At 41.2% G+C, this 18,559-nt stretch overlaps 1 protein-coding gene across 2 annotated transcripts; it reads right to left on the reverse strand.

Moving 5' to 3' along the window:
* Window positions 1-9,263: 9,263 nt before the first annotated feature.
* Window positions 9,264-18,483, reverse strand: LOC129193948 (gastrula zinc finger protein XlCGF8.2DB-like). Of its 2 annotated transcripts, XM_054798770.1 has the most exons (3): window positions 18,418-18,469; window positions 17,138-17,326; window positions 9,264-12,185 (listed from the first exon to the last, which is right to left on the reverse strand). In XM_054798770.1, exon 3 carries the CDS (start codon window positions 12,133-12,135, stop codon window positions 10,987-10,989), a length of 1,149 nt encoding a protein of 382 aa, XP_054654745.1. In that variant the 5' UTR covers window positions 12,136-12,185; window positions 17,138-17,326; window positions 18,418-18,469; the 3' UTR covers window positions 9,264-10,986. The 2 variants fall into 2 exon arrangements, with proteins under 2 accessions (XP_054654745.1, XP_054654746.1); XM_054798771.1 differs by lacking the exon at window positions 17,138-17,326 and having other exon boundaries at window positions 18,418-18,483.
* Between the last annotated feature and the right edge of the window lie 76 nt (window positions 18,484-18,559).

Here is an 18,559-nt window from a genome sequence, read left to right on the forward strand (position 1 = left end):
TGAGGACTACAAAAAGGCCAGGTATGACCTGAGGAGGTCCATACGGGAGGCCAAAAGACAGTACAGACAGAAGCTGGAGGGCTACTATTCCACCTCAGACCCTCGGCGCATGTGGGCGGGGCTCCAGCACATCACAGACTATCGACAGCGGAGTAGCGTAGCCACGTCCAGCCAAACCACACTTCCAGATGAGCTGAATGAGTTCTATGCCCGCTTTGACACCCAAACTCCTGATGAGCAGAGAGGGTGGCTGGACTTGGGGAGCACACAGGACTCACCTCTCATGGTGACATCAGCTGATGTGCGCAGGGTTCTGAACAAAACAAACCCACGAAAAGCAGCAGGCCCAGACAACATCTCAGGACGTGCACTTCGGGTTTGCTCATCAGAGCTAGCTGATGTGCTTGCTGACATATTTAACCTGTCGCTTGCACAAGCATCTGTACCGACCTGCTTTAAGTCCACCACCATAGTGCCCGTACCCAAGAAGAGCAACGTGACCTGCTTGAATGACTATCGCCCTATAGCACTCACTCCTATTGTTATGAAGTGCTTTGAAAGATTAGTCATGACCCACATCAAAAAGAGCATCCCGGCCACTGTGGACCCTCTACAGTTTGCATATCGCCAGAACCGGTCCACGGATGATGCAGTCAACACTGCCATCCACACAGCCCTTTCTCACCTACAGGGCCAGGACACATATGTCAGAATGCTATTTATAGACTATAGCTCTGCTTTTAATACAGTCAGCCCCCACAAACTCACAAATAAGCTCCTCCCACTTGGCCTGTCACCCTCCCTCTGTAACTGGGTGTTTAACTTTCTAACAGGCAGGCCCCAGTCAGTCAGAGTCCACAATCGCACATCCAGCTCAAGAATTGTGAGCACTGGGACCCCACAGGGGTGTGTGCTGAGTCCGCTCCTCTACACGCTCTTCACCTACGATTGTGTGGCCTCCCAGAACAACACCAGCATCATCACCATCGGATGACACTACAGTCATCGGACTGATCACTGGTGGGGTTGAAACATCATACAGAAGAGAGGTGGCGGACCTCATAGCTTGGTGTCATGATAACAATCTCCTTCTCAATACAGATAAGACTAAAGAGATGATCATCGACCCAAGAACAAGGGAAAAGGAGCCGCATAGACCCCTGTTTATTGATGGGACTGAGGTGGAGAGGGTGAAAACCTTCAAGTTCCTTGGCACACACATCAGCGAGGACCTCACCTGGTCTCACAACACCCAACAAATTATGAAGAAGTCCCAAAGGAGACTGTACTTCCTGAGGAGACTGAGGAAATTTGGCATGTCCACCACAATCCTGAGTTGCTTCTACAGATGCACTAACGAAAGTGTCCTTACCGCCTCCATCACTGTTTGGTACGGTAACTGTACAACACGTGATAGGAAGGCACTCCAGCGGGTGATCAAGACCTCACAGAACATTGTTGGGGCAGCCCTCCCCTCACTGCAAGACATTTATAAAACTAGAGTCCTACGCAGAACACACAACCTCATCAAGGACAGCACACATCCACAACACTCATTATTCACACTCCTACCGTCAGGCAGACGCTACAGGAGTTTGAAGTCCAGTAGAGTAAAGTAAATCCAGTAAATCCTGTAGAGATTTCTCCAGCTAATAAGGACTGGTGAGATACAAACTCGCTGTTATAACAAATATTAATCACAGAAGGCATTATACCACAAGGTAACGGCTAACAGCCGGCGTTGCTAAGCAACAGTAACAATGCCAAAGACAAAAGGGAGAAGAAGCGGATCAAGCGGCGGCTCCAGCAGTTCAGGTCAAAGCAGTCCGGATTCAGTTATAAATATGGAAGGTGCCGATCCAGCACTGACCAATGAGTCACCCATATCCGGAGGTGCGAGTTGTGTACCCAACCCTCCGCTGAGACCTGACGACGAGGTTACGCTCAATCAGACGAGACAACTGAGTAAACATATGGATGCACTTACAGGGAAAACTATGCAGAAGCTAAATGACCACGAGAGAAAGCTAGAAAAACCTTAGCGCAAAAGCATGAGGCTACCACAGCGCAAATTATGGGGGAATTAGGAAAGCAGCTGCAGTAAATTATAGAGACCACCACCTCTATGCAAAAAGAAATGGGCTCCCTTCATAAAAATAAGGGGCCCTTAATGAAGGAGGTCCATGGCTTGAAGGATGAATTTCAAGGTCTGAGAGTGGAGAATAAAGAATTACAGGAAAGTAATGCTGCATTGAGAGCCACTCTCAAAAAAAGAGTGTGAAGAAAAAGATAAAATCATTGAGCAGCTGAAAATGACCATCAATGACATGGATCAGAACACGCGAATGAATGATGTGGTCGTGACGGTGCTTCGGATCAAACCAAGGTCCTATGCCAGGGCAGTGGCGGATACTGACGTACCAGATGAAATGGATGTCGCCTCAACGGAGCAACAAGGAGGTGCAATCTAAGGAGGTGGATGTAGACATCCAAGCTATTGATACTTGTATCCCACTGTATGGTAGGAATCACAATACACCTGTCGTCATCGTCAACATCACTAACAGGAAATTCAAGGTTTCTCTGCTGAAACAGGGAAAGAAGCTGAAAGGAACAAACGTCGACATGAATGACCACCTGACAAAGCGAAATGCTGAAATTGCTAAGAAAGCACGTGATCTGAGGAAGCAAGGAAGGATCCAAGGAACACGGAGTGCAAACTGCAAAATCTTCATCAAGTAAATGGAGGACCAGAGGCCAGAGTTCTTGTTGTCAAAGACATCAAGGACCTAGAAAGATATTGAGGTCTCCCAACATGGAGGACAACAGCTTTAATATGCCACAAGAAGATCTACAATTGGACATCTTTTGCTTTACAGATCACAAACAATTGTCTATCCTGACTCAAATTTTTTCTCTCACATTACAAATGACTGCTGTTATTATACGGAGGAGCAATACAACAACAGTTTCATCAACGACGACAAGTTGTCCATCATCCACATAAACAGCAGAAGCTTGAACGCAAACTTTACTAACATCAAACAATATTTGAATCAATTCAAAGAACCTTTCAAAGTAATTGCAATCTCAGAAACTTGGATTAATGCCAACAAAGGAATGGACTTCGAGCTGGAAGGATATGAAATGATGTGTGCAAATCGGAACAATTCAAATGGAGGAGCAAAAATGTGCTAATAAGCTGTGTGTATAGAACTCCAAAGTCAAAGATGGGAATGTTTGAGGATTGGATTAAGACAACGTTTACAGACATACTGTAGGTCAAAAAACAATTTTTATATGTGGAGACTTCAATATTATATCTTTTGAATTCACATAAATACAAGGAATTAGATGACTTCACAGACACAATGTATAGTTTGAGTTTATATGATGAAATTATTAGACCAAGTAGAATAACAGACCACTGTGCCACCCTTATCAATAATATATTCACCAATGACTTTGATAACAACACCATCAGTGGCCTGCTAACTAGTGACATCAGTGATCATCTTCCAGTGTTCATTATTTACAATGAACATTATAAGAAAAGACAGGTGGAGGCAAAAAAGACTTTTCAAAGATTGCGTACAGAGGACAGCATCTGTGCCTTCAGGAAAGATCTAGAAGAACAAAGTTGGGAGAGGGTCTACAGTGCAAAAGATGTGGATGAAGCATATGACAGCTTCCTTGGTACTTATATGGAGCTCTACGATAAGAACTGTCCCTGGCAAGAAAAGTCCAAGAAGCAAAAGAAAAACAACCTGCCATGGATGACAAAAGGACTAAAAAACACCTGTAAGAAGAAGAACACATTATACAGGACATTCATCATTCAACAGACTACAGAAGCAGAACAAAAGTATAAGACTTACAAAAATAAGCTGACAACTATCTTGAGACCTGGGTTTGATTCTCCCTTGGGCATTTCTGTGTGGAGTTTGCATGTTCTCCCCGTGCATGTGTGGGTTTTCTCCGGGTACTCCGGTTTCCTCCCACATTCCAAAAACATGCATGTTAGGTTAATTGGCGACTCTAAATTGTCCATAGGTATGAATGTGAGTGTGATTGGTTGTTTGTCTATATGTGCCCTGCCATTGGCTGGCGACCAGTCCAGGGTGTACCCCACCTGTCGCCCGAAGTCAGCTGAGATAGGCTCCAGCATACCCTGGCAGCCCTAATGAGGATAAGTGGTATAGAAAATAGATGGATGGTTTCAATTTTCAAAATGGAGATAAACATCAATTCACAAACTATCGACCAGTTTCCTTGTTACCTCAATTTTCTAAAATTATGGAGAAGCTAATAACAGATTGGACAACTTTATTAATAAGAATGAATTACTAGCAGGTAGTCAATATGGTTGCAGAGCCAACATTTCAACTTCTATGGCACTGATCGAAATCATGGAGGAAATCACTACTGCTATAGACAACAGAAGATTTGCACAAACAGAAACAGATAATCCTTGAACTTAACTAAAACTAAAATAATGTTATTTGGAAAAAGGAAAGGATAAGTATGATCAAATTAATGGAGTGGATATTGAAAAAGTGAAAGAATATAAATTCCTGGGGATCATAATAGACGAAAAAGAGCTGGAAATCTCATATTAAATATATACAACAAAAGGTGGCGAGAAATACTTCAATATTAAATAAAGCAAAATATGTTCTTGATCAAAAATCACTCCACACTCTGTACTGTTCCTGAGTATTACCATATTTAATGTATTGTGGGGGGTAGGATTAAATAAGCTTTGCTTCTTCCTACTCCTTTTGGACATGTGGAACTGTGAAAGGATGATTCATGAGATGTATTCCATTGGAACCTTCATGTTAAAAAAAAAACAAACCAAACCAAACCAATGTGTGCTGCAACACGTTACCCTGAGGCTATTCCTTCCTCTTCGTTTAAAAAGGTTCAACCTGTGGAGACAACATTGACAAAATTCTTCTCAAACTTTGGTCTACAAAAAACGTACAAACTGATCAAAGCAATAATTTCATGTATAAAATATTCTCCCAAGTTATGACAGAGCTTAACATTAAACATTGTAAATCAATTCCCTACCATTCAGAGCCTCAAGGCGCATTAGAGGTTTCACCAGACACTTAAGTCTATGATGCAAAGAGTGGGACGAGTGCCTTCCTTTTTTGTTGTTTGCTGTGAGACAAAGCCAAAGCACAGGATTCCAGAATGCAGAGAGGAGACAGTAAGTGTACAAAAATGTATTAACGAAAAGAGACTCTACACAGAGCAAAATACAACAAAAACCACCGGGCTTAGCAGCGAGAAAAAAACTATAAAACCTTTTTCTCTGCTATGGGAAAAGCAGAGAAAAACACAACGCATTGCAGGAATAAGCAGGCGGAAAAGCTAACAAAAAAATCACAGCTAACACAGACCTGGAAAAACTAGGCAATAGAACAAAAGGAGACACTGCTGAAAACCAAGCAAGTAAATGAGTAGCGACTAGCTACTGAGGTCCGAGTACTTGCGACAATAATAAGGTGGACCAGAAAGTAGTGTAAGACGACAACACGAGGCAAGGAATAGCGGGAGTCCAGCATGAAGCAGGGAACAATCTGGAAATGAGCTATCACAAAGGCACAGCTAAAGCAGTGCTCGGTTAACAGGCTGCAGGTGTGACCAGGTGGCTCCTCCCAGGGCATGATAGGTGTACTTCATCACAGAGCAGACAGGCGGCAGCAGAGCAGCACCACAGAACATGACACAAGTCTTTAAAAAAAAATACCTTGATTTAATCTGTCCTAGTTTGTCATTATTAAATAAATAAGTTATACAATTAATTTAGGTATTTCATTATTAGAAATAAAACTAGACTTAAAATAAAACAAGCCACGTCGTCAAGCTAAGGACACACACTCCGGTACAGTAGGTGGCGGTATACACATAAAACGTTGCTTGCGACCCCCATAAACAACAAGAAGACGGCAACGAAGAAGAAGCTGGCTTTTTAGCGAACGCGCGAGCCAATCGCACAGTTCAGCAGCAAACGAGTGCGTGTGAGAAGTGTTTTGATTGTGTGAAAATGTCTAAAGTACAAATGCTGAATGAGCGACTAGCTGCGGTTGTTGAAGACATATTTGTAGTGTTAGAAAGAACGATGGCAGAGTACGAGGACGAACTTAATGAAACAAAAGAGGACAACGAGCGACAACGCCAACTACTGGACTCGTCGTCTTATATTTCAATATTTGCTGGAGGTGGAAGCGCTCTTGAGCAATGGGTCAACTGACGTCAACAAAGGTAAACTTGCCACAAAGGAAAAAGTCGTCACAACCCGCTTTCACCCTTATATTCAGTACGTCTCTTTAGTAGTCAGAGGCTCTGATCTTGCATTGGACGAATCCAACCTACACGGGAGCTTCAGTGTATAAATGAATGTGGCCACGCACAGTCCATCTTCTATCCTGCTTTATCCTCACGAGGATCGCGGGCGGATGCTGGAGCCTATCCCAGCTGACTTTGGGCGAGAGGCGTTGTACACCCTGGACTGGTCGCCAGCCAATGGCAGGGCACATATAGACAAACAACCATTCACACTCACATTCATACCTATGGACAATTTAGAGTCGCCAGTTAACCTAACATGCATGTTTTTGGAATGTGGGAGGACACCGGAGTACCCGGAGAAAACCCACGCACATTAAGACGACGGTAAGTTGGGAGGTTTATGCTGACATAATTACACGTTTTGAATTTTTTTGTCTTATTTACCAGTTGTTCACGTAATCGGAAAAACGGTCCCTTATCAAATATTGAAAAAACGAGTCGTTTTGGGTTTTGTTTTAATCTGAAAAACCAATGAATGAATGATGCGCAGATTGTCCGCAACATATCAGAAAAGAGGCGAAAATGTCTCACTGTTTTCCAACGTCAAAGCTGATGTGTTTGTGAATGTCTTGCTTTGCCACAAAGATAATAGGTCTGCTTTCATGGATGACTAAGCAAACTACAAAATATTCACATTTGCGAGGCTAAAATCAAAGGATATTTCCATTTTTTAAATGAACTCATCCATTCGCGCCATTCTTGCATCTGCTTCTGCAGTGTCTTTTTCAAGACACCCATTGTTGCCTCACAAATAAAAACACTAAAAAAAGCATCTGTAGAAATTAGTCATTTACTATATGCGGAAACAAGCTTCACTATCTGGCTTGGTGAAGCCATGAAATGACATGAAAGACATGAAATGGCCAAGAGTGAATGTCAACGTGGTGACTGATGAGGTCGTCAGAACATATGCTGTTTCAGGACAATTCCTCGTGTGACGGAGCAAAGCTGGACTTATATTAAAAAAAATTGTGTCGTATTGTCCTGCAGATGTCAGTGATGAAGATCTTACCCCTGAGCAGCAGGAGTGGAGCTCCAGGATGGAGCTGCAGGAGCCACAGCCCCCTGACTTAAAAGAAGAGGATCACAGCAGCAGTCAGGAGGGAGAGCATCTTGAAGAACCGGAGGACTTCCCAGTGATGTGTGTCCCCGTGAAGACTGCAGATGATGAAGAGAAAGGTCAAAGTGAGGAGAATGGAGAGATGGGGCCGCCAAGCAGCAGCTCAACTCAGCACATGACAACAGAAGCTGATGGAGACCACTTTGGAGAATCACAGGAAGATGGCCTCATAGCTCCACTGTCAGACAGCGATGATACACCATCGCACTCTTCTGAAGACTCTAAAGCTGATAGGACATGTCACACTGACAGCACACACTGGAAATGTTCTCAGTGTGACAAAACTTTTAACAGCAAAATAAAAATTTAAAAACACATGAGAAATCACAGTGACAGAAGCTGGAAATGCTCTCAGTGTAGCAAAGCTTTTCTTAGCGAGTCATCTTTGGAGACGCCCATGAGTGTCCACACAGGAGAGAAACCATTTATGTGCTCAGTGTGTGGCACAAGCTACACTCAGAAGACACATTGGAAAGCTCACATGAGTACACATGGGAGAGAAACCGTTTTCTTGTTCAGTGTGTGGTAGGATTTATGTACGAAAGGCAGATATGTAAAAACATGGAAATGCACACTGGGGAGAAACCATTCACATGCTCATTTTGCGGTAAAAGATTCCCTCAGAGGTCAGAGAGGACCTTTTTCCTGTTCAGTGTGTGGTAAAGGTTTTGCACGAAGTCGTGACATGAAACTACACATCAGAAGACACACTGGAGAGAAACCATATTCCTGTTCAATCAGCGCCAAAAAGTTTTGTCACCGAGTAACACTTGGAAGACAAATGAGTTGACACACTGACGACAAAGAGTTCAGTTGCAGTGTGTGTGGCGAAAGATTCTCTAATAGGTACCAAGTTGACTGTCATGAGTGTGCTGGTGAGAACAGCAGCAGGACTTTTAACCCCTCAACGCCATGATGTCCCGTTGGTCAGTGAACCTTTTTTAATGATGAAACGGGGGTTTTACACCACCTATTTGCGTACCAACGCATGTTGTATCATTAGAAGTCATTTTCCGCTGGTACATCTGTAGGCTTGGTAAACACTGGTACTCCTAATGCGAAAGTGACCCACGGTATTCTACTTGAAAAACATGGTCCTGTTATTCATTTATTCCATTCATATTGTACGCATTTTTCATTTGTGCCTTTTCAAATATGGGATAATTCTGTTTATGAAAGTACAGCTAGCAACCGTATAAGTGTAACAAAATATTGTGTATAATTTCTACCATTTAAATGCAATAAAAATAGAAAACAGGCTTTGACTTTGTTTTATTTCATGAAAAAGCAAATTTAAGCTAAGAAGAGAAACGGGAAATCCTGGTTAGCAAGCCGGTCTGTTCGTATCAAGCATCCTTTTCCCCCCAGCTGGTGTGTTTTGCTGCCTTTGATTTCCTCTGGCTCCCACTGCTTTCAGTTGACACTTGAATGGCTAATGTACATTGCTCTTTTGACACGAACTCAAGTTTCACCACACACAGTACACCGTAGGTTAGGGATGTAATGACACCGCCACACCTGAGGGAGGCAGTGATGCTCCAGAATGTACTAGCTGTATATTCCCCAAGCACTATTAAACAAGTAGAGTAGTGACGTCCACTGATTTTGATTCCCATCAAACTGAGTAAAATTCACTTTTACCGATCTGATACCGGTACTTTGTAAACTCACACAATGTGTCTGGTAAAAGTAGTGTATTTCATATCATAGCATAAAAGACACAAGACATTTTTTTTATTAAATCAATTTAATAATCGAGTTATTTATTTGAAACACTGAAGTATATTGAGGTAGTGGGGTGATTTACAATATAGCCCAGCTAATATACAACAATAGAAAAACACGACAAAATCATATATGTGAAAATGGTATTTTAAAGAATAAAAATAAATAAAACCATTAAAATAAATATATCTGTGAATATTCTCATTCATCTGTGTCATTGTATACTCAGGGCATCTAATCAATTGCAACTGGTTGTTCAGGTTGTCTTAGAAGATGTTTCGCCTCTCATCTGAGCAGGCTTCATCAGTTCATGCTCAAAGACTCGATCGGACACACGCATATATAGATATATACACACATATATGTATATACACGCACAGGAGGCTGTACATTATCGTGCTACAACATGAGGTGATGGTTGTGGATGAATGCCGTTACAATGGAACTCTGGATCTCGTCATTCAAAATGCTATCAGTAAAATGCAGCTGTGTTGTAATGGAGTGGCTCATGGGAGGCTGGGGTTGCGGTATGGACAAGCGTATGTTATGGACATCGAACACAGGCACAAATTAATGATGACATTTTGAATGTACAGAGATACCGTGACACGATTCTGTGGTCCATTGTTGTGCCATTCATCCACGCCTATCACCTCATGTTGCAGCATGACAATGCACGACCCCATCTTGCAAGGATCTGCACACAGTTCCTGGAAACTGAAAACATCCCAATTGCTGCATGGCCATCATACTAACCGGACATGGTAATGGTTTCATTAATTTGAACATGCATACAAATTACAGTGGAATACATCACATATTACAATTCACAGTTCCACATGTCCAAAAGGAGTAGGAAGAAGCAAAGCTTATTTAATCAAACCCCCCATCCGTTTTACATTAATCGCAATACATTTGTTCTCTTCCTGTATTTCAAATACACTCTCTTCTAGTTGAATACATTGAAAATTAATGAGATAATGTAATGTAATGTAAAAACAATGATAATGTGATAAATAGTTGGAAAAACAGTCAAGTTTCAAATTTCGTCAGATTTCTTGTCACCTTAACTACTTGATTTGACAATCCTAATCAATAATATGAAATAGACATAACAAAACAGTTTGATAATAGGTGAGTCATGACAAAGAACTCATAAAAAATAGGAGTAAGTAATAAGTGTGGTAGTGATTAGACGTGGAATTGACAAACGAAATAGAACAGAACATAGTTGGATAATGGGTGAGTACAGTAATCCCTTGTTTATCACGGTTAATTGGTTCTAGACCCAACCATGATAGGTGAATTTCCGTGAAGTAGGATTCCTTATTTATTAATGAAATATTTTCGTAGTTAAAGAGCATAAAAAACCCTGTTTACAACCTTTTAAATATATAGTATAGATATAATAAATATATTATAAATATACTGTATAGTCACCTTTACACTCCAATTACCCAATCTAGTAGACATAGTAAGACAAAATAAGACATAAGACATTAGGTAAGACTCGCTTTCGTGTGTTGATGGAAATGTGTTTCGGTGCTCGGGGTGCTGAGTGGGGGCCGGGGGTGTGAGCTCATGCTTGCCATTTAATTAAACAAAACTGACGCTCTGTAACAGCTTTTTTTCCACTATCTTAATTTGCATTTAAATGGTAAAGCATATAACAATATTGTGTTAAACACACATCAATGATGTCACACATTGCCTGAGGTGATGTCGTTACAAACTAAGTTATCAACATCTTGCCAGTTTTACTTAAAAGTCCTGCAGCTTCATTTCCTGCTGCTGTTCTCACCAGCATACTCGTGCTTGTTAAGCTGATAATTATAAGAGAATCTTCCATCACACACACTGCAACTGAAGTCTTTATCCTCAGTGTGTGTTCTCATGTGTTTTTTCAAATCTTGATTTCGGACAGAACGAAAACCACACACTGAACAAGCATATGGTTTTTCTCCAGTGTGTGTTCTCATGTGTATTTTCAAATGTTGATTTCGTACGCAACTTAGACCGCACAATGGGCAGCAAAAAGGTTTCTCATCAGTGTGTATTCTTGTGTGTATGTTCAACTCATCTTTTCGCACAAAACGTATGCTGCACACGGAACAGCAATAAGGTTTCTCTCCAGTGTGTATCCTTGTGTGTCTTGTCAAATGCTCTTTCCGAGAGAATCTATTACCACAAACAGAGCATACAAATGGTTTCTCTCCCGTGTGCACTCTCATGTGTTTTTTCAAATCTTGACTTTGTGTAAAACGTGAACCACAAACTGAACAGGAATATGGTTTCTCGCCGCTGTGTATTCTTGTGTGTGCTGTCAAAGTTGCTTTTTGAGAGAATGCGTGACAACAAACTGTGCAGACATATGGTTTCTCTCCTGTGTGAACCCTCATGTGCGTTTCCAGAGATGACCTACTGTTTAAAGCTTTGCTACATTGAGAGCATTTCCATTTCCTGTTGGCATGATATGTGTGTCTTTTCTGATTTCTCCTCATGCAAAAGGTTTCGTCGCACTGACAGCATTTAAAGAGTGTGTTGTCAGTGTGACAAGTCATATCAGCTGTAGAGTCTTCATCTTCGGTGTCAGGTGAGTGTAACGTTGTATTATCACTATCTGATAGCGGAGCTGAGAGACAGTCTGCTTGTGATCCTCCACAGTGGTCTCCATCAGCTTCCTTTGTCATGTGTTGAGTTGAGCTGCTGCTTGGAGGCTCCACCTCTGTCTTCTCCTCACTTTGATCTTTGTCTTCATCATCTTCACTCTTCACAGGGACACCAAACCCTGGGAACTCCTCCAGTCCATCGAGATGCTCTCCCTCCTGACTGATGCTGTGATCCTCATCTTCCTCTTTAATGTGGGGGGGCTGTGGCTCCTCCTTTTCTTCTTTTATGTAGGGCGGCTGTGGCTCCTCTTGCTTCATCCTGAAGCTCCAGTCCTGCTGTTTAGGGGGAAGATGTTCTTCACTGACGTCTGCAGGACACAAGAGGACATAAACACATGCTTTAGAAAGGTCCAGCTTTGCTACGTCACATGAGGCATCGTCCTGCACCAGCATATGCTCGGAAAATATCTCTGAGGATCTCATCAGTCACCACGTTGGCATTCAAGACATCATAACCATACCGTACATCAGCGGAATAACAGAACCAAAACAATGAAAGCATCAAAGGCATTGTTAGACAGGAGAAAGTCAGTAAGCTGGTGGTATACAACTTTTTCAAAAACTTTTCCCAAGAATGGCAGTGAATTGTGGTGGTAAACTGCTCAGCGCAGACTTTAGAAACCAAGTGGGGGAACTCATCAATGCAGCATGCAGATGGACTCAAGACCGCAGATGATCTCTTAATCGCTGGTTGTATGTATTTTGTACTTTGGATACTGCCTTATCATGTTTGTAAAACTTTCCCCCTCAATTTGGTATCAAATTAATATGCATACTTAATTCATAGCCATCACGAGTGGACAAAAAAAGTGAGGCTCAAAATCAACACATTTGAGCGGAAGGAGTGGAATAACAGCTAGTAGTACCTCTACGTATTTTACTCCTTCTATTCTCATAATCTCCGTGAATCACCACCTTATCGCAGTGGAGGGGTTGGTGTGCCCAAGTGATCCTGGGAGCTATGTTGTCTGGGGCTATATGCCCCTGGTAGGGTCTCCCAAGGCAAACAGGTCCTAGGTGACGGGCCAGACCAAGAGTGATTCAGAAGACATTTATGAACAAATATATGAGGAGGGACTGCACCTTGCCCGGATGTGGGAGAACAGGGCCTCACTCTGGAGCCAGGGGGATTATATAACAATATTGTAAGAGATTTTCGCCCCAAACGTTGAACCTCACAGCTTTTTGTAGGTATCTTCCGGGCGGGCGGAGCGTAAATTGTCTTAGTTTGCAACATTCCACTGTGAGTGTGCGTGATTGCAACAGCTGTAAAGCCGCATCTTCTGCCGACATTTTAGTCTCCCGTGAGCAAGTTTTCTGCACAGATAATACAAGCAGGCAGCACGTCCAAATATGACCTAGCAATGGCCAGTACTTTTCTACGGGCATATCAGTCAGCTGATTATGTGAATGTACCTTATCTTGTGTGTTTTCTATAAACTACTTGCAATAAATGTTCATCTGCTCAGCTCACAAGTTAATCAGTATTATCCTACACATCCCATTCCTTTTCTCTCATACAGGGTCAGGCAAAATGATCTGACACATTTGTAGGTTAAATAAAAGGCAAATAAAGTAAAGAAACAAAAAAGTGTTTTTATTTTCGTACATATAATGTACATATAATTATAAAGTACATATAATGCCATTTTTTTCATATAATGCCATTTTGCTTTGTTTCTTTATAATGCCATTGTTTTTCGTTTCTTTTTCAGTTGCTGCCATGAATTGGACTGGTGAGCATCGCGCTTTCATTGTGGAAACGTTTATCAAAACAAACGAATCTGTAACTGCAACACAACGAGCGTTCCGTTTGCACTTCAATCTTGGTAGACATGACCCCGTACCAGCTCGAAACACCATCTTGTTATGGGTTACCAACTTCAGAGCTACTGGATCTGCATTGAGAGTGTGGACAATAATGGATCCCATTTGACTGATTTTATTTTTAAAACATAATGAAACAGAATGACATTATATGTACTTTTTGAAAATAAAAACACTTTCTTGTGTCTTTACTTTATTTGCCTTTTATTTAACCTACAAATGTGTCAAATCATTTTGCCTGAACCTGCATATTCACCGTCCATTTTACAAAGTCAACAGTCTTATACTGGAACATTTTGTGATACACACACACACACACACACACACACACACACACACACAATACAACCCCACGGTCCCAACCCCATTAATAAGGCGAGAAAGTCCACTAAGTAACCCTGACAAGGCATACCTGTGAAGTGAAAGACCGTTTCAGGTGACGACCTCATGAGGCTCATTGTTTGCAGCGCTATCAAAAAAAATGTATAAGACATAAAATACGTCTAAAATGTAAGACATATTTAGAGTTATTTCACACTTTTTTGTTAAGTACATAATTCCACGTGTTCATTCATTCATTCATTTGAGAATGTACAATGCGAATAGTCATGAAAATAAAGAAAACACATTGAATGAGAAGGTGTGCCCAAACTTTTGGTCTGTACTGTGTATCACAAAATGTACCACCTTACTTCCTACGAATACAATCAAATAAAACTCATAAAACACCAAGACTCTTACATTCAAATAAAACTCATAAAAAACAAACAGACTCTTCAAGTTTTTTATAATGGCGTCCCAGGCTGCTTGCTGACTACTTCCAAGTCAGCGAGGTCCTAATATGTGACCTCCACCACCACATAGGTTTCCTCACAAAATGGCGACCCAGATTGCCTCAGTCAACCCTTATTTACAATGGCGTCCCAGACTGCCTGTTGACTGCTTCCACGTCAGGGAGATTCACAACATGTATTATCAATATGTGTCATCTCCACCACCGAACTTTATAATATGGTACACACAATTACAATAGTTAATGAGGAACGCCCCTACCTAACCACTAATCATTACTTCCTCATTAGTTCCTCAGTAACTACTCGACTCATTAGTTCCTCATTAGTTCTTCAGTAACTACTATAAATGTATGTGCCTTAGTCCTAGTTCTTCATTCGTTCCTCAGCAACTAGTATTTTAGTGTACCTTATTGTAAAGTGAGACCCCACCACCGCTTGGGCCTTCGCGGACCCGGTCTCGTGCAATTTTCTTGGCTATTTCCTTCTCTCGTACGACACTCAAAACTATGATAAAGAACCTCACAGTCCACACTCACAAATATCACTGAACTTACTACTATTTACAATTAACAAATACATGAATCATATTTATTATTCACAGGATGACGATACACACTTCCACGCTTGTGTTATCACATTCAATAGAAGATTTTGCAGAAAAGGCGTCTTTTTACCTTTGTTATGGTGCCCCAAAAGTGTGGAAATGTGATCGAAATCCCGACCCCTTCTGATCACGTCGGTGTCACCAGAATTGTTGGAATTCCTACCCAGACCTCGTCTGGAATTCCTGCACGTTCGTTTGATTAGAGTAAGGGAGTCGAGTCAATTCAGTTGGTCTCAAGGATAAAATATGTATTAAGAAGTAGGCTTACAAACTATACAGTATGTGGAATGTGCAGTTGTAGAGCTCTGAGTTCTCCCTATCAGACAGCGGTGTATCTAGCCTTAAAACCCCCCCCCCAAAAAACCCGTCTAGCCTTAGCTCTGTTCTTTTATGGAGATGCACAGGACCGCCTATCTCTTCATTTGACTCCAGATTGGCTCCGAGCTGGTGGGGGGACTGAGTAGAGCCTTTTCATAAACTAGCTGAATCCTCTAGATCAGCGGTGCTCACACTTTTTTAGCCTGTGAGCTACATTTAAAATGGCCCAAAGTCCCAAAGATCTACCTACAACTATAAATATAGAAAGTATATACACTTACTCCATTTATTTTTAAAAAATATGAGTAGGTATTTATGAACGTTATACATGTACATCAGGAGTGCGCGCACTTTCTCAGCATGCAAGTCAAAATGATCTACCTCTTTCTATATAACATATACAAAATGTAACCAGTAAACTCTGAAATTCTATTGTGAATATTAATGATTAGTATTTCACGTTCACATTTTCAAAGTTTACAGGTAATCAAAGTAGCTGAGTAGTTGTGTACATAACCTGAGTGCTGGTAATATGTCAGTCAAACTAGCTATGTAACGTTCATTAGGGCACACAGTTCATGTATTACATCCAGTTAGCATTTGCTATCAAACATTACTGATATACAAGAATTTAAAATGATTATGCAAAAGACAATGCAGCCGAAGTCAAGGCAACATATTGAAAAGGCTTCACCAATGGGCACATTTTTTATTTCATCATGAAATAATAGTTTAAGAAGCGAACATGTAGAAAACACTGATTTCTGTAGTAGAGTTCATGACGCCAAGCAAAGCCAGTCAACAATACACTTTTTTTCTATGTAACTACCCACTACAAGTGAACAGATAACTTTTGTTATAGACATATACATCTTACCGCTGAGTTATGTGACAGAGTGACAGAGAAGGGGAGAGAAGTGTAGCGCGACTTCATGTCGTGAATCTTGACAAGCTTTGGGAAATACCTGAATCTATTTCCTTAAATTCTGCTTTGACGTCACTTATGTGTCATTTTTAATCAGGATGTTACCATTTGAACATTAACTAAGCTTATTTTCATATAAGGTTCAACAATGTGATTGATGAACAGGTGACCAAAGAGAAGGAAATGACCAAGGAGGCACAGGTCATGAGAGAGGTAGAGAGACAGGTGACCTGAGAGGGAGACGAGGAGGCACAGATGAGGCGAGAGAGAAAGAGAGAGAGAGAGAGAAGGTGACAGAGGATGTGCAGCAATAGAAGAAGAGAGAGAAGAAGGTGACAGAGGACGTGCAGCAAAGAGAGGGAGCCAGAGCACATAGAAGGCAGCGCAGGAGGCACAGATGATGAGGTAACAGACCTTAAAACACAAAATTGTGCATGCAAACACACACAGTCAGGACACTGAACTGATATCGGGTTCATGTGGTTCCCTCACAGAGGGCCACATGGTGAGAGCAGCAGTGAGAATGCAAGGAAACTTAATTTAACTGTGAATAGAGTTATTGATATTAACAATACATTCATTTAATAGATTGTTATTGCTAGCGAGTGCTTCAACACAATGGGAATTAACTACTGTGTCATTGTGGTATAAATAGTACACAGCTGCAACGATGCCAAGTAAATCACAGCGTATTTCTAATACAGGCACGCCAAATTACCCTGACTCCTTTAAAAAGAGTGAATGATTCAATAAATAAACGGGCACAGATTTAGTTTCTTCATTCTTCCTAACCTTCTCTCCTAATGTCCTCCTGTAGAGGAGAGTCAGCGTTGATCGATAGTCCCCTCTGTCTTCTTCAGACACATCGGCGCCACTGTAGCCCAAGACATCTTACCCCTCTCATTATTGATATGTGTGTGATGACAACAGCTGAGAATTGCGTCTAAGGTGACGCGGTAGGACTCTCATCAGCACCTTTTTCTGTACAAAATAGCACATGCACTCCCAGCATGCTGACTATGTCAATGCACTTTATCTTTATGTGTTTCTATAACCGACTTAAATAAATGTTCATCCATTCAGTTAACAAATGAATAAAACAGTATTTCTATAATCGACTTGTAATAAATATTTACTCACTCAGCTAAAAAGTTAACACAACAGTAATCAGCCTGTGAGTAATAGTAAAACAAGCAACCATGCAAGCAGATCAAACTTTATGTCTTATATGTTGTTAAAATAAAACTACAACTGCCATCACAGGTGGACAAAAAAAGTGAAGCTCAAACTCAACCTATTCAAACGGAAGGACTGGAATAAAAGACGTGCAGTACCGTTACTTATTTACTTATCAGTGCTCCTGTGAAACTTCAGCAAAATGTGACCATGCAAAATACCATTTTTTGAACAGGAATTACCTATCAAAATAAACAACCAATTAATCATGTTCAACATTTCCAGTTAATTAAGCTACATTACTGTCCAGTAAGCAAACTTACTAGACACAAAAAATGATGCATAGAGATCCATCGATAATCGTTTTATCAACGCATCGCGGGCCTCTGAATCGTAATTGCATCGTATCGTGAGGTGGTCAGAGATTCCCACTTCTAATGTACATACACGCATATACAAAGCCTAAAGTTCGATTTATATAAATTTGTGTCTTGTAGTCTCGATTTACAGACATACACAGTACACGTGTAGCTGAGTAATAAAACCAAGCCCACTTCCTGTTTATGTTCCCACTCCGAGTACAGATACGGATAATACAGATAGTCGTGTACTCTCTCGTCCCGAGCACAGACCCCGCAAAATACATTCCTGTTAACCTGCATTCGAATATGAATATGTTGTTTTCTACAGTTAGGTACATATACTGTCCCGGTTTAGTACGTTTGGTTAACCTATCCGTGTTACTTTCACTGAAAGTCTACTAGCATTAGCAAACACCGATATACTTTATTATTACACAGCGTGCAAGGTTTGTGATTATTGTGATTATTTGTAACCATTTCCTCACACAAACCACCGCTAAAGATTGCATTAAGTTTAAGGCGCATTTTACTGACCTTAAACACACAAAAGTATAGAAGTGGTTCGTCACCGCAGGATATCTATTCTTCTTCTCTACCGTGCTTGGCTGACTGACCTGGCTAAACAACATGGAGCGCCCTCTGGTGGAAGTTTAAGGCCCATTTTACTGACCTTTTT

The sequence above is a fragment of the Dunckerocampus dactyliophorus genome, chromosome 14 (assembly GCF_027744805.1).
Source record: "Dunckerocampus dactyliophorus isolate RoL2022-P2 chromosome 14, RoL_Ddac_1.1, whole genome shotgun sequence".
Classification (NCBI taxonomy): Eukaryota; Metazoa; Chordata; class Actinopteri; order Syngnathiformes; family Syngnathidae; genus Dunckerocampus; species Dunckerocampus dactyliophorus.